We start from the raw sequence: 17,806 nt of genomic DNA, 5'->3' as shown, positions 1-17,806 counted from the left end.
ACTTTTAATTTTAATAATGTCATCGATTCGCAGGCAAACAGGTTTCGGAAATCAAATGTATTGTAAAATTGTTGGCAGACACATTTTTTAGCAAAAGTTCTTAATTTTAACAATAAACTTATTTTTATGTTTTAGCGAAATGTCTTATAATTTTATTAATTTGTATACTGCATTTCAAAAATCAGCATTATTTTTTCATACATTTTAGATTCCACACCTTCAACAAAATCAGACGATATCTGCACCACCGGATAGCTTGATCAGCTCTAACGAAAATTATGGGTTTTACATTTTCAAGTCGAAAGTATCATATTTTTTATATCTAGAAAACGATTTTAGTCCTTTTTTTGAGTTTATAGTTTAACTATTTTGCTATTATTTCAAGCGTCGTAAATGATAACTTGTTATTTTGTATAACATACAACAAATAATGAGAAAAACACCAAGCCATGTTTTACTCAGTTATTTTAAAACGCCCTGTGTGCTACTGTTTTACTAGAAACGAAAATGTAGTTTGTTGTTGTTTCAAGTGCATCTTATTTTGAACGATTCATATTTTCAATAATGTCTTTATCTCAAAAATTTACAAAATATGTATCAACGTTTATAACTAGAAAGACCACAGCAAGAAATTATACATTTTATTTCGGGTATGCCACACCCGATATATATATATATATTCTACAAATATTGTTTTTTATTCTTGGCTTATAAAAAATCTAATCATGAAAACACACTGCAATTGGTGAATACGCTATAATTTTGTTAAAGTAAAACGAAAAAATAAAATGTTCCCAAAACGAAGCAATTTGAAATTGATTGGAATCAATTCTTGTTACTCTTAAGATAATAGCCAGATAATTAAGCAACACATTACAATAAAAGCATATTGGAATTGGTTAATTAGTTTAAAAGTTATAAAACTTTAACTTAATAAGACTCGGCAAATTTTCAGCTTCAAATTTAACACTACTTCAGAAGCATTTTCAATTTTTGAAATGTTTCTACAAACCCAATCAAGGATAATTTCCATCAATTTAAATGCGATTTTATGTGTTTCTTAGTGTTTCAGATATCTAAACGTACAGGTTTTATGGAATGGGTTAGCAATATTGTTTGATAGCAGATGAGAAACTTGGTCTTAGAAAAAAGTTCTCTTAAGTAAATAAATTCAGCAAATAAAACTAAATAAGTCTTTTCCAATATTGGTTTTCTTCTGATATCCTTGAAGGATTGATTGAATTGATTGATTGAAGGAACACTGAATTTTGTAATAATACAACAAGTGCGTGAAAATATGGTGAAGATTTCAACATCACCATTTTATACTTACTGAAACTGATCATTTCCCAAATGGCATGGCATACACCCCAAGCTGCCGATATCACATAGAACAATGCGGGATCGTCTTCTATGGGTTTCCATAGCACCAACACCATTATCAGGCAAATTTGAAAAGCAAATCCTACAGCTGAAACATTTAATATTATCATTTTTTAGTTAATTTTTAGGTGTTCCGTTTGGCTGCTTTTTCATACTTTTTATAGTGTTGGGGGATAACCGTAGTTGCAAAAATACACTGGAAAAGCTGCAAATTACTCACCAACCACATAGTATCGTCTGATTGTCCTCAATAGCATACTTAATGTGCAGGCTGCAACTGATTGGAGCAGTCCCATCGATAGAAATACTAAATTGAGTCGATGAATTCCTAACGTGCAAACTACGTACGACTGAAAATAATTATTTATTTAATTCGAGTAGCATTATATTTTTAGTTTTATTTAAAAATTTACAGTTTAAGAGCCTATAGCAACACACAATATTAATGAATATTCAGACAACACTGGTCGCGAAAGCGGATCCTGTAGTTAGTTATCCACCACGTCTACAACTTAGTCAAAATTATTTTTTTAATGTGACAAAAATGAATTTATTGTTAATCATATTTTCATTATTATTCAATAGCATGAAAGTTTCCTTTTGAGCTATTGGAAAATCAATGTTTACAACTTGAACTGGACGGAGAGGATTAAGTGCTTCTAAAAGAAGTAATGCGGAAATACTAAGCGAAAAAAATGAGAGATAAACGTGGGAAATTTTTACCGTAAAATACATCTAGGCTAAATACCACATTTTTTGCGCATATTCATATAATTGCTCCTTAATTACCGAAATTACCGGAAATTTATTGAACTCGAAATTTAAATTAAAAAATTATGAAATCTGGGTTTTATATAATACAATGAAAAACAATGCACAAAACATAAAAAAACATATATGCGACAGCTAACAGAAAAATCGGAAAATGCATGGAAACATTTAACATTGCAGAATGAGACTACAATGCCTATTTCGCATGGAAAATTTCATGGTACTCGAAAAGAGATTAGACCAAAAAATGTTTCACAAATCCAAAAAACATTTTGTATTTGTGAAGTTATAAGATTTGAAACTTTGTGAAAGAACACTAAAATGTGCATATTTTAATTATACCATTAATGGTCAAATGATTAAGCAGGGTGAGCTGAGCAGGAAATGCCAGGACAAGTAAAAAACTGTAATCAAATTATTTCAAATGAGTTGCAATACAGAACATAGATTTGACCATGTTTTAAAATATAGAAGATAAAATTAAATTAGCTCAGTTTCATTAAAACGTTTGGATTATTTTAGAAGCATCTATCTTGCTGGTAGTCTGTAAACTAAGAGCTGATTTTTTAAAACTATTTATAACAAGCTAGACAGTATCGATACTCTTCAGCATATGTATCAATCGACTCATTCTCATTCTTAAATTATATAATATATAGTGTGATCCTCAGTTAGGCTGTATAATTGTAACTGCATACTTTGTAAACTGAAATAAGAATAAGAAGATCTGAAATAAGAATCTGAACAATCAAAATGTATTTTAGTCTTGTTTTCTGTAACTTTTCATATTTACGAGTTCAATTCCTTGACCGATACACGAATAATTGGCAGATGTTTTTCCTTCTTGAAAACTTTTTAGCTACCAAGCTTTCAGCGATTTATTTTTCCGCCTTCTTCAGGGTGCTAGTTGTTTTCTATGAAATGTCTGAGAACCCTCCAGAATCTTATTATTTTTACAATCTGCTCAGACATCTCGTTCTTATGACTTTGAAAGTCTTATAAAAAAAAAAACTTTAAATTTATATTTTAAAATAAATCATTTTAATGTTCAGTTCGTCATAGAATATGCTATCGCTATTTTGTCCCTTTGCCTCTCTACAAACAGTTATTTGAGAATTTTTCATATGTGCCAACTATTGAACCCAGCAAAATAACAACGTTCAAAGCCATGAGAAAGACATGTCTCACCAAATTGCTAAAATAATAAGATTCTGGAGGGTTCTCAGACTTTTCGTAGAAAGCAATTAGCACCCTGAAGAAGGCGGGAAAATAAATCTCCGTAAGCTTGGTAGCTAAAAAAGTTTTTGCTTCTCACCAATGCTCAGACCGAATCCCCAAGAAGGAAAAACATCGACACAACAACAATTATTTACGAGTAATTAAAAACGTAAGGCAGAACCGGGTAGATAACGTTTGACGCCTCATCCAAACCAGAAAACAAGACAAGAAAACTGAAATTGTGCATTTGGAGAATTCCTTAACATTTGAAATTTGAAAAATAAGTGTGTTTAACTGAAAAATTGCATTTTCTCCCATTCTCCCCTATAGACCGTACTTAATGCGGTACGGATTTTATTAAAAGTTCAATAATTTTGGATCAAATATTTAATTGTTATCCTGAAAAATAGAGACAACACAGGTTGATAATCCTTTTGATTTAGAAAGTTACAGAAAACGTAAGAAAATAACAATAGCATGATTTTCAGGATTTTAATGTAAGTCTTCGCAATCACACACATTTTCACTGTCAATGTAAATTTATGAATTACTTAACACGCAGTCCACACTGCTACAGATCTAGAGCGGAATTTGATGCTATAGAGGATTCACCAGATTGATTTCACTATGTCACTATTTACATATAAATACGAATTCCACCCTGCCTTAGATTTCTACAGTGTTAACGTTTTAAGATGTTTTTTCTATAGATTTTTCTACCTGTTTGCTTGCCATAAATCATAGATGCAATTTTTTGGAGGTTTATGGTCACATTTACTGACTCAATCCCTTTTATGAAGCGCCACGGACATTCAGTTTCTTAAAACTTGAAGTGTTTATTTAGTTTAAATATTATATTGCATTGTTATTTTTTCGGTATTTGTCGTCGTTAACAAGTTATCTACTGATCCTGATGGAAACAACTATCATTGAATAATAATGCGAATACGCGTGACAAAGGAAACCTATAATAGTGCAGTGAACAATATTGCAACAAGAAATTGCACCGATAAACCAAATACAGTTCAAATTAGCATTGACTCAATTGAATGAATACCATTATAAACAAAATTTGTTATGCACTCAAAAATACTGGTATCTCGTGAACTAGAAAAAAACTTAATAACATGTTACAAATGTGTGTTCAAAATATTCACATCAATTTTATCTTTTTTTTAAAATAAATGTTAGATTTTTCTTTATTTCAATTCTATTCTAATTACCTTGGCAAAGTCGGCATAAATGAAAGCCTGTTCGAGGCCCATAAAAACAGCTAGTGGAGCAGTCAGTTGCAGTCTTGGATCTCTAAAACTATCTAGAATCGCTCTGAGAGCCGAAAGACCCAGTCCTCTATCTAGAGGATCTTGGTATGTCTGAAATTTAGACATAAACTCACTTTTTCGTTAAAGTCCCAAATCAAATTATTTAGCCGTGTAGAATACAATTGGTTTACCAATGTTCTTATGCTGTCCAATCCCAACGAAGCCAGCAAAAAAGCCAGCCCGCAGGCTCCTCCATAAACTCCAATGAGTATCTTGGAAGACTCTATGGGAAGAACTTTGAAGCCTGAGTGGAGCGAGGAGTTCCCCAATGAAAATATGGGACAAGCTTGAGCTCCACATAAGCGACCATCTTCTCCGCGATCAAAAATGTCGTCTAGAAACGAACTGTAGTCGTAGGGACTTGAAGATGTTACAGGATACGTTTGATTTGAACAGTTCCGCAGAACACTATTGGAAGTGCAATCCTACAAAATGCAAACCTTATAGTGCATTCGTGTAACGTAGTTACCTTTAACTAGCTAGATATAAAATGTTACAAAAGTGTGCATGTATTTAGTCAACGGAACTAACGGGTAAAAAAATTTAAAAAGAACTTTACGATTCTTCCATTTACCATTAATTTTACGAACCACCATTAATTTTACCTCTGTGTGGTTCCTATAAATGCAACAAAAATTTGTGGCAGCTTTTTAAAATCAAATTAGTTGCTTAACTAGCCCTTCTTTCGCAGCACCATTCAATTAAATTTGAAGGCCATAAATGATTGATTATCGAAAGGCCATAAAATTAAAACAGTTTCCAACCACCTATGACAAAGAAGTGGAATTTTATATTTAAAAAATGCTGCATATACGACCGGTCTAAATACGTGTATTTTTGTCCAAATCGTTTTTTGAATTTTAACAAAAACAATCCAAGATATATTTTTTAAGTGAAGCAAAGTTCCAATGAGACTTTGCACTTTGCCCTTTTTTTAGAGTTCAAAAACTGGTTTTGTGCCCTAAAGGGGGTTTTACGGTAAAGAAAGTATCACTATTGGATTCCACGTGTTAATCAATACCAGTTTTATAAAATTATTATTCCCATATAGACACAGTTCTGACAAAAATATCAAATAAGTAAAAAACTGCCCGTAGAGGCAACATTTACTGGCCGGTTTCTCCCCAAGCAAAACAAATTCAAGACAAGAAATTGTTGGCAAATTTAACTAGATTATATTTCACAGCAACTTTGCTGTACGAATTTCTTTATTAATTAATTAATTTTTGGAAAAAAAATTATAATCTTTAAGTATTTCTTTAAAATAGTTACTACTCCTAACATAATTGATTAAAAATCAACTGAATTTGGTATACAGCATCATAATATGAGGAGGAACGAAATCACAGCTCAAAGTCAATCAATGGCAGACTTGAAGTTTCACAAGTTTTAAGCTCATAAATTAACGCAGCCTCAGATGTAGTATCCGTTTGCTCAAAAATTATGTAAAACGGACTTTAAGTGAAAAAAACACCTAATTCTATTTCAAATATAAAAGCAACTTCACCAATAGACTTAATTTGAATGAGATTTCTATATGCAACTTTATGTCAAGGATTTAAATTTTAATTATAGAAAACTATGCTTTACTTAATAATTTCGTGTAATGTATTCAAATAAATTGAAAGTGTATGCCTATTTTACATATTCATTCTACTTGTTTTTAAATTAATATTTTTTTCATTACTTTTGTTAAATATTTGTTAGTCCATAGTGAATTGAAGTTCACATTTCGACTCAGCTTGATAAAACAGTTGCAATATAATTTTTCTGATTATGGAATGTATAACGCGAATTTATGATTTGTTCACCACATATTCTTAATCCAGTTACTTAAAAAAAATAGACCAACGAAAAACCCCACAACCTTTGGGTATTGCAAGAAACAGAATATTTTTGTAAATCCTTCAATTACTGATATTTATAAAACAAATCTCGAATTCCATTTAGATTATGAGTTTTAATCGACTGTAAAAGCCGTTCTACGCAATCTGACCATACTATTTATAATAATGCCAAAACTTTCAAGTTCTAATAATATTTGAAAAAAACCTATTGCATAACATAACAATTAATAATAGTTATTAAATAATTAAAGTAGAGTTGAATTAGTGCCTCGTTTAATATGGGGCACTAAGTAAAAATCAACCTGATATTAACATAAGAACAATTAGCAGAATGACAACTGTACAAAGTCGAAACATTTTATACACTTTTTGAATATTTAGATGGATTTCTTTATTTTCATTGGTTTACCAGGCCACGTAACAGCATATCATGTTTGAAGCAGTGTTAGACGAGTTTCGTGTTTTTTTTATCACTACATCACTTACATTTGTCACTAGTGTTGCATTGTCGAACTCATAAGTTGACGCGTCTCTTCCTATATTGATCGTAAAATGTATAACSAGAAACGAGCACACGGATCCCAGTATTAATCCGAAGTCATGAGCACCCTAAATATAAATCAGAAATATTAAATGTTGTGATATAAATTTGCCTATWAAAAWCTAATATTTTGTATATAGAACACATATTTCYTTTTTTGATATATTATGTAGCTTTAAATAATTTAATTTTTTTCGGTTAGATATTAAACATCAGATATGGATAATAACCAAAAAATCGATAGAACTGTACAAACTTTTTACGGAAAATAACTAAAAATGCGAACTAAGACATTATTTCTTAGTTCACCTCGTATTGATAGAATATGAGTCGAAGATAATTTTATGATTCAGTTGTACAATGTCTATATACTATTTTTTTTGTTTTAATCTAACTACTCGGTTATAGATTATTATATTTAAATATATTGCAATGTTGCGACGTATTACAACATAAAATTCAAGTAAATTTAAATAGGAACATAAATATTGAAATTTGAATATTGTTAGTTGACAATGGTAAACATTTTTACATCTTTTCTAGCGATCGAATCTTCGATCTCTAGACTTTTAGGCCGTTGTAAAAAAGAAAGAAATTCCATTTTACGACGGCCTAAAAACCCGAAAAACTCACCAGTTTCAGTGTTAATAGTATATGCTTAGAAATAGAAACAAGTACAGCTTGTTAAAAGTATAATAAATATCTTTAAAAATGTCAATGTTCAAACTAAAGTAATTTAACTTTAACTACTAAAGTAACTAAACAAATCAAGTCCATTTTTGAGCACCTGAAATTGAAAAAAATAACGAAAATTTGCTGAACTGGAGATACCTAGACTTTCCAGTAAAATATAAACGTAGTTTCATTAAAAAATATACGTTAAGGCATCACCTTTTTTAGGTAGGTACTATATTGCCTCTTGTATGTCAATTTTTAATAATAAATGAGATAGACAAATTAAACCTATTTTTTTCAATCATTAGAGAATCATTTTAGTCTTATTCTCTTGATTGTAACGTTTCAAAATCTACAGTTTTATAATCAATTTTACCTGAAAAGCGCGAGCGATCCTCCTAATTATACAAATTCTGCGAGAATACCTTCCATCCTCACCATCCTCATGGAATAGTCCTGCTATTCGATGCGTGAGGATCATGAGGAACGAAATGTGGGCACTTGACATAAGACCGAGCAGAATTCCCAAAAGGAGACTCGTAGGTATTGTCACGTAAATTACCGGGTATATATGAGCTGCGTAAAATACAACCATCCCAGCTGAAAATAAACCATCAGTTAGCTCTAGAACTGCGTTTTATTTGTAATTTTGTTCACTCAAGATTGAAGCATAAAGTGAATCGACATCATATTTATTCCGGTGTTATATACAGTTTCTTAGTATACTGGGGTTTCATTTCTAACCAAAAAACAAACCAACAAATATCTTTCAATTGTAGAGAATTAAACGAAATACAAAAATTATGTCCACTTAGACAAACACATGGATATCATATGAAATGTTTAAGAAGAAATTAGTCAATAAAATGAATTTTCTATCCAATGATTTAGAAGTGAAAATGTGTCGCGTTTTATATATTAATTAATTTATTTATTATTTTATTCGTCCGTTATTGAGCCATTAGTAAAGTCGGTTTTCAAAATCGTCACGAATACTAACCAACATTTATTGGAAAATTCGTCTGCATTCTTGCGACAATCGAGTCTTCAGTTTTTGCATACTATTAGGAGTAGTTTCGTAAAAAAAAACGGTTTTTAAATGGTCTCATAAGAAAACGTCTACCGGAGTCAGAGCTGGAAACCTAGTTTGACATTCTATTGATCCCTTCTTCTAATCTCTTTGTCGGGATACCACTGATTTAGTTGAAATTGGAAATTTCGTGTATCAAGCAGAATGGCCCCAATCTTTCCATCTAATTATCTGAAAATTATACGACAATAACATTTTTTAGAAGAAGGTCACATTTTCATGGCAAACCATCACGTTTTCCAGACGATGAAGAGACGGCTGTTCAGTTCAATTTCCAATTTCTGTCCAAAGTTAAGGTTTGAACAAGAATTCCAAGAAGCCAAATTATAAGCCGCATATTTTTACAAGATAATTCAGCTTGATAGTCGCATCTTCGTCTTGTAAAAATTCTAACAGCTGCTTGTTATATCATCGTTAGAAAATCAAATGGATGAAAATAGAGTCATACTTGATGATAGCCTGATGACGGAAATCTCCATTTACAGCCAGATGGAGCGATTTTATCCTAATCTCCAGCTAATATAAAGAATAGTTGGAGCATCGCATGTCGACAAATTAATTGGTAGAAATGGTGCAATAGAAGGGATCTAGCTCTTCTCTCTAGGAAAGTCACCAGATTTAGCTACCCCAGACTTCTTCTTATGGGGTTTTTTAAAAACAAAATTTGTATACAAAACCACACGTTGTCGGTAAAGATGTTAGAAACATACTTTACAATTTACTAACGAATAACAGCGGACATCTTCAACAATTGAAAAAGTAATTTAAAAACGTAAAATCAATAAATTACCAGAAGTTATTCGATTAATATTTTTAATTCCATAAATTCAAAAGTTATTTAAAGTGGTTCGCATTGAAATGGAAAGCCTGTATAATAAATCGTAATCGAAAAGCAAACTTAAAGAATATTTAATTTACTTTTTATTTTAGTGGATACTTCCATACCAGCTATTTAAAGATATATATATTGCATCTCTAACTACTTCCATTATTATGAAATAATTAACAAATATATTGCTATCCGCGCAAATTTCTGAAAAACACGGAACTGCAACATTAAACAGACTGATGTTGAGATCTATTCGATTATTGTGTTCGTTTGGATCATTAGTTGAAAATTTCCAATTGTTCAACCATTTGCTTAATTTTTTCGCTGCTGACGAACAAGTTAACTTTTCAATTGGAATTTCAAATAACATACTGTGTCTTTTTTAGATATTCTAAAGAGTAGAAAACCAAATTAAATTTAAACAATTTTGAAACATTTGTATATAAAAAATTATTGCCTGCAAATCGGTGTTTAAATGTTAATTTAAATAATCCAATAATGCTCAGAAAGTGGATTGTAAAAAAGTTCTGAGTGAGTTTTAAGGTAAAGTTAAGCGAATTGGTGAAAAAATTCAATAATAAAACAGGGAATACTATTAGACGCAAACATCCAAACGAAAACCGTAGTATGAAATTTCAAATACAAAAAATACGAAACACAGTATATTGAATACTTTTCAAGATAAAGTGTACCTCATATTCGTGGAACACCTTGCATATAAGGAACTATTACATACAAATCTCGTTTGATTGAATAAACTATTTGCCTGCACAAATATATTGAAGTATTCAATATACTGAAGATACAATTTTTTGTGTCTTCGAGGATCTTCGGTGTCTTCGTCGCGGATAAAAACGGAAACAAAACGATAAAATTTCAATTTAAAGCATAGGTACATTCAATTAAAACATTGATGAACTTACCGTAACATATAGCGGCCACAATATTGGTACCCAATATTTTAACAAAACATGGTGCAATTAAAGCTGATCCAGCTGCAACCAGGAATATTTCAGAGCTGAGCCAAGATCCAGAATTGAATTCGAATCCCGTGTTGGTCAACGATTGTGCCCACACCGAAACACTGCTCTGAAGAGACAGAAAGGGTAGAAACGCAGCGGTGGACAACAAGTGGCAAAAGCACATTATCACTAAGTTGGAGATTAGAACACGGCGGTTGTATGCAATTCCAGCAGGGCGACCTAAACAGAAAATAATGCAATGGCATACAATTTAATGTTTAATCAGTTTATTGAAATTTCTTTTAAAATTATAATTCTCGGCATGCCCAATATGTTTTAAAAATGTCTAACGCATTATACACTATGCCGCAAATTTATCGTATAGCTTATATGTTCCTTAGTTTTTGAAAGTTAATATTTTCTGAAACCGTAATCCGATTTGAATATTTTTTTCAGTAAAGCATATGATTGATGAATTGTTGAAAAACAAACAACAAACATGAAATTACAAGATAAGCAATAAAAATTGTAATTAACTTATTGTGCGAGATGTATAAAATCATGTTGTTTTGCCAAAGTGTAAGTCCGTCTGCGGGAAATATCGCGTGGCTCAGACAGAAAAATGTACGGCCTCATTTATGAGTATTTTCGACTTTTAATCCTCTCTTTATCTTAAACCATTTGAGACAAATACATTTTTCTATGACCGTTCACATTTTCATCCCGAATTTAATTAAACTTTTTTTACTTTTATAGAAAGTGGTACAGAAAAATTATATTACAAGCTTAAAGCTGCCAACATCTGTTTATTTTGTTGCGTATGTATGTATTCCCCGATCAAGAAACAAAACAAAACAAAACAAAACAAATAACAATACCTATAGGCGTGAAAACAGAATACCTACTTTATCTTTACGAAAACAGGAACTTTAACAGCTTAATTGACAGAGCACAGAGAGTGACAAAATAAAAAAAGCTACAAACTTGTAATGAAATGTCTTTTTGCCACAAATTTTCTTCGCAAGTAAATAAAAAGTTAATTAATAATTAAAAAGTTAATAAGTAAATTTCGCGCGAAAAGTTGTGGCCTCTCATAAAAAATATTACGTATAATAATATTTCAAATTATTTCGTCAGTCGATAAGACCGTATATTTTTTTCTCTCTGGGCTACGCCATATTGCCCCAGAATGTTTAATACTTTACTTAATAAAATATTATTAGTTTTAAACATCCTGTATAATAAGATATAAAAACTATTCTCAGTCAAAAATTTTAGAAAGCCGTTGAATTTGAAGCCCACCGTAACTAATACATATTTTTTTTTGAATGAAAAGACCATGATTTCTAAATGGCGATATCATGATCAGTTAGTAATTAAATTTGAAAAACTAGTATCTATGTGTAATTCGAAAGAAAGGCATGTACTCAGAATCGTTTTCTCCGAAGTACGCATACTAGTTTTCTTAGAAATGCATGAAATTACACTAATTTCATATTTCTTGAGTAAAATGGCCCAGAAATTTCCAGGAACGCATATATTTCTAACAAAATTGTATTTTTTAAAGCGTTATACATAGCTCTGTCTTGGAAAAATCATTAATCTATCTTTTAGCTGTTGGAACCAAATCAAATTGTTTTATATACAGTGTCTCTAACTTACTACTTTTACGAAACCAAGGCCAAATAAAGATGCTTTGAAACGTACTTTTTCAATATTTTTCAATTGAGCGCCCTTTATGTAAAAGTTTTAACTGGCGACAGTACTTATATCGGGAAGAGTGGGTGAATACTGACCGTAGGGGTAATTTCGGCCATAAAGTTTCTCCCACTGTAACATAAATTTTGGACTGGTTGATGTATACCGATAAGTGTTACTATATGAAAAGTGTTAGTTTAAACGTGCATGTTCTAGTGAATTTAAACGTGAGTTTAACCGTGAATTATCGAAGCAAATCATTTATATCTTATTTGAAAAATCGATTTAAGAGAGACAAAGGATTAGCGGGTCGTTACTGGTTAGAGGGATATTTAAGACGCAACCCACACATTAGACTTAGAAAGCCTGAATCAACCAGCATAATTCGTGTAACGGCTTTCAACAAAGAAGAAACTGGAATATTTTTTGCGAACCTGAGTGCTGTGAGGGACAAGTAAAAATTTTTACCATCAAGAAGTTTTAACTGTGATGTGACCGGCATCACAACAGAACAACGCCCAAGCAAGATCTATGCCGAAAAGGGGCAAAAAAGAGTTGGTCGTTTAACTAATTGGGAGATGGGGAAAACTGCGACGGTCATATGTTCATTTAGCGCATCTGGAATGCATCATTCCTCCAATGTTTATCTATGCCAGAAAAAAAATTGCCGATCATTTGAAAAATAACAGAGTTTCATGAGCTATTTATCGCTGCTCAGATAACGATGGATAACAGAAAATTTAAACTGTGAGTGGTTCCAGCACTTTGAGCATTGTGTTGAAAGTTCAAAAGAAGATCCAATTTTGTTGCTACTAGATAACCACTCTAGTCATTGTTCGTTAAATTCGTACAACTTCTGCAAAGAAAGAGGAATGATTCTGTTGAGACTTCTCCACATACATCGCACCGTGTTCAACAGCTTTACGTTACTTTTTATGGTCCTTTGAACACAGCATATAATTCAGAATGCGATAAGTTTATGAGGAATAATCCAGCAGAAAAAATTACGCCTAGTATCGTCGCTGATTTATTCATCAAAGCTTCTAGAAGAGTTGCAACTATCGAAAAAGCTATCAAAAGTTTTCAGGTAACGGGAGTATTTCATGTCAATCCTGATGTTTTAATGCAGAAGATTTTGCCCCGGCTGGAAATTTATAAATTACACATTTAGCCGGTTCTTGAAAACGGTCAATTAGAAGATAAAATAACCGGAGAATGGGCAGAAGATGTAAGGCTGCAAAGCTGCAAGGCCGACACAAACGAAAATGAAAGAAGACAAAATATATCATTTGGAGAAATAATACAAAATCTTGTATGTTCTGAAACTGCTACCCAAAGACGAAAAAAAAAGGTGGGAAAAAGCAACCCTTGCAAATATTTATTTCTACTCCAATAAAAGATTTTTTGGAGGCAAAAGAAAATGCAAAACAGGAAAAATTGCAGAAAACAGCCAAAAAAAATGAGAGTAAAAATACGGAGAGGCGGTTTTCGGTAACTCTGATGACACCAGCGCTTTAGTAAACAAAAACATCAATATTACCATAAAACAAAAATCAACTCTTAGAAGAAAACTAAGGTAACTTTTAATGGCTGTAAGGAAGAAGAGGAGACAATGGAAAACTCAGACGACGAAATTGCTGAAGATATTTGCATTATTTGTGGAGAATCCGGGAAGAATCAGGAACTTTGGCTCAGGTGTGTGAGATATTCGGGATGGGCCCACACCTATTGTATTCAAGGTGAAAAAAAATCTATGTAAGATTTTTGCTAGTTACAAAAATTTTGGGTAATTGCGGCTCCCGGCTGTTTTTACCTTCCAGCTCCGTGGCGTCTAATACGTTTTTAAAAAATATTTGCTTTTGAAAAATGTTTTTGTTTACTTTTAATAAACATTTATTCTGTTCCCAAGAGTCTTATCTTTGATTTAAACCTTAAGTTTCCTTTTAAATGGTAAAATCTGGGAGATATTTCAGACTCTGCTTAGGAGGCCGGTATTCCCCACTCTCCCCTCTATCTAAAGAAATTCGAATTGAACAAGTTTTAAACTTATGTATTTTGAAAATGTACTTATGCATGTATGTACATGCTTCAGCCAATTTGTGTAAATGAACTGAACGACATATATTTAAAGTGAGAAATTAAAATGTACATTGTATGCCGATTTGGAAAATTCTTGCAATGATGCAGAAATAAAAAAAAAGATAAGAGATTTTTTGATGACAATGGCAATGGATCGTTTTCAATACAGTTGGTTCACTACATCCCATTGGAATGCTTTCATTTTTCCATCATACACATTAGATTTATTATTGCTGGTGCCTTATTGCCTATTCTTCACTTTTCACTGCCAAGTTTTCTCAAATATTCTGAACACCATTTATGTAGCAATTTTTATACCTATCTCTAACGGTTGTTGCACATATTTACATTTTATTATTACAAATGACAGATGCAGCTCTGAATATTTTCACCGATCTTACCCATAAAATATTCGCAATGGAAGTTTGCAGTCGTAAAATAGGTAATTTACTTAGGCAAGCATGTATTAGGTCTTACTAAGAAAAGTGGTATAAAGTGGTGGTTAGAAAAACTAATGTTTTTAAAACTGGTCAAATTTCTCACAGAAAGACCAAATCTCCAACACAACTAATTCAATTGCTCTTGTATTGATCAATAAATTATCGCCTAAACAATGCATTCACTGGCCTATAACGATATACCTATACTTTTTTCACTATTTATTATTTCACTATTTTTCATGTTAATAGAAACTAGTTGTAATTAAATTAGTGTGTGCGATGCAATACTTAACTAACAAATACGAACAGGAAAATAGAACACATTTATAATTTTTGTTGGCGGGTTGATTTACGTGATGAGCAATTTGTTGCTGCATCGAGTTTTGGTCGTAGTCTTAAATATTTCAATTAAAATATTCAGCCTATTTAGAGCCAGATATGAGTAGAGACATCGCTAGTCTCTGCTTATGTGGGCTCATTATTATATACTAGTTGTTGAAAGCGTTCCAATATGAGCTAAGAACTGTGACCAACAAGTTTCAATTTACTGGTAAAGTCTGTTAAACATGTTCAGGCGGTTGAATTAAAACGTGACAAGCTTCTAAACAGCTTCAACACTTGTCAATCCATATATGTACGTTTATTTACGGTTAATACGCGTATAGCCAAAGTATTCCAGCCTGTCATACATAATCTAATAAGACCCTTTTCAGTCTAGACATATCTGGATTCCATATGAGAATATTTGGTTATCCGAATTCTGTTTCTGGGGATGGATAATGGATATGATCTTATTGTGGCATTCAAGTTATTTGATGGAATATGTTGGTTTTGTTAGACGAAGGTTCCAGGACTATGAAAAATTCAGCTATACAGAACTATTTCGTAAACTTTTGCATGTAAGATTGGTTTGGAATCTTAACATCCCATACGCTAATTATAATTTTCCGCACGACGCAAATGAAGACAAATTGCTCCATCAAATTTCCTACTTATTACGAACAAGTTTGCATCAAACTTGTTCATCGGAAAAGGGGATGCTAATAGGATAAGAACAGTCGAATTCAGTCTCATCATTGGCCGGCCAATGATTTTTGTGCTCTTCAGAAATAAGTGCTTAAAGTTTGCAAAATTTATAATATTTTTTTACTATTAAAGATATATTTCTAAAACTTAACTTAACGGATCGTAATCGATAGTAAAATTAAGCTAAAGAAAATCTTTAAAGGAATTGGTCCTTCCTAGACAGATTCTTTGCACACTGTTCGAAAAGCGCCACGATCTTTGATGTTTTTGAGATTTATTAAAGATTAATTAATTTTTTTTTGGAATACTAAACTTTCTTGAATACTGACTCTATTCTTCGCTTTAGTTTAGTCAGTTTTTTTTGGTTTTATGTTTTTAGATAAAAAATTACAAATTCTTGCTTTGCAATTCTAGGAAATTGTTCAATATCAACAATTTAAAGTAGTCGCTATTATTAATAAACATTTTGAACATATTCCATAAGGTTTTAAGTGTAGAGAGTTTTAAAGATTATTTTATTACGAGTTTGTTTTGACAGAAATTTTGGATTTTTTCTGGCAAATTCCACTTTACTTTGAATTCTGATAGGGTTTTAGCTTCCTTTTTCGTGTCTTTCGAAGCTCGTTTTAACAAGGCCTAATATTGTTCGATTGGGCTAAGCTCTGAGCAATTTAGTGAATTGGATTCTCTAGGCACCAAAATGGCTTTATTCATTTGGAACCATTCTATAGCTCTCTTACCGTAGTGACAGGAAGCCAAGTCTGGCCTAAAGAAAGTTGAGACTTTATGTTGTTTYACGAATGGCAAAAATATTTTTTGGAGACACTCTCTACCGTAAATTTCGGTGCTTATCGTCCCATTCGTTAAAAAAGATTTGCGGCGCTTCCTACAGCTACACAAAGCTTGGCTCACKAGTAACTTCGTGGAAAACTTTGAATTTTTCTTAGTGCTGAACTCTTCATTGACACCTCCTTTATGCTTCCAGATTGTTACTTGCATTTCTGTCTGGTGTCGTATGAACTTTATAATTCTTGAAGCCCATCTCGGTTTTGAGTCGAAGTACGGTACGACCTACTTTATTGCCCATTTTCCGATTGGATTCTTCTCCAATTTTTCAAAAACTTTCTTCACTGTTTGTGGGCGTGTAAATCCACTTTTCCTATCTCACTCACTTTCGAACTCAGTTTTTGGTTAACATTTAATGTTTGCTTGAACAGATTAATAACGTTTGATACGGTTGTTCAATGAACGTTTACCTCAATGGTAATTTTTCGGTGGGTCCGCGTTGGATTTTCATGAAAATGTCGAATTAGTAATTCACACACTTATAATGCAGATGTAATTTCTAAGGTTCTGAGGAATCATTTAAAGGTTCTATGATYGGAATTTTGTTTTTTTGATTTTGTGAAGAGTTAGAACAGTTTTTGTGTGACKATTTTTTCTGGCTCCGTCCTTCCAATTTAAACTGAAATAATYGCTTCAAATTTTGTATTTTTTGTAAACGTTCCAATGCTTAATATTAATTTCAGTGAAAAAGTATTTTTCCATGATAAAAAAGCTAATGTTTTATCTGTTAAATTTGGATTCTACAGTAATTTTCAGGTAGAACTGTAATGTAAATGTTTCATTTCTATTTTCAATTGTTTAGGCGCAAGTATGTTTTTATTTACATTTAGGTTTTATGTTTAAAAAAATTTTTTCAAGAAATRTTGCATAGTACGTCTTGTTTGTTTAAGGCAAAATTAAATAATTACTAAGTTCATTAGTTACCATAAATCATAATAAAAATTGGCAATAATAGTTGAACATTTGTGTCGGTTGTCACGATAGTAGCATAGGCGGATTTGATTTTTTTCCATTTAAATAAAACGAGAATAGAATGTCGAAAATAATTGGAAAGTTGAACAAAATTAAAGAAATTATAT

General features: G+C 31.8%; 1 protein-coding gene across 1 annotated transcript in view; it reads right to left on the bottom strand.

The window, feature by feature from the left end:
• The window catches only part of LOC109537792 (protein unc-93 homolog A), a 36,344-nt gene that overhangs the window by 4,484 nt on the left and 14,054 nt on the right, over positions 1-17,806 (bottom strand). The window contains exons 4-10 of the mRNA XM_048665914.1: positions 10,600-10,878; positions 8,134-8,357; positions 7,028-7,150; positions 4,826-5,119; positions 4,596-4,745; positions 1,604-1,733; positions 1,334-1,471 (exon numbers count right to left, since the gene is read on the bottom strand). Of these exons, the coding sequence (XP_048521871.1) occupies positions 1,334-1,471; positions 1,604-1,733; positions 4,596-4,745; positions 4,826-5,119; positions 7,028-7,150; positions 8,134-8,357; positions 10,600-10,878 (1,338 nt within the window). The remainder of the gene's footprint in view (positions 1-1,333; positions 1,472-1,603; positions 1,734-4,595; positions 4,746-4,825; positions 5,120-7,027; positions 7,151-8,133; positions 8,358-10,599; positions 10,879-17,806) is intronic.

This window comes from Dendroctonus ponderosae, unplaced genomic scaffold (genome assembly GCF_020466585.1).
Source record: "Dendroctonus ponderosae isolate FM_Combo_2020 unplaced genomic scaffold, Dpon_F_20191213v2 Dpon_F_20191213_4, whole genome shotgun sequence".
Classification (NCBI taxonomy): Eukaryota; Metazoa; Arthropoda; class Insecta; order Coleoptera; family Curculionidae; genus Dendroctonus; species Dendroctonus ponderosae.
The sequence above is the reverse complement of the archived record's forward strand: the minus strand, read 5'-3'. Positions and strand labels throughout refer to the sequence as shown.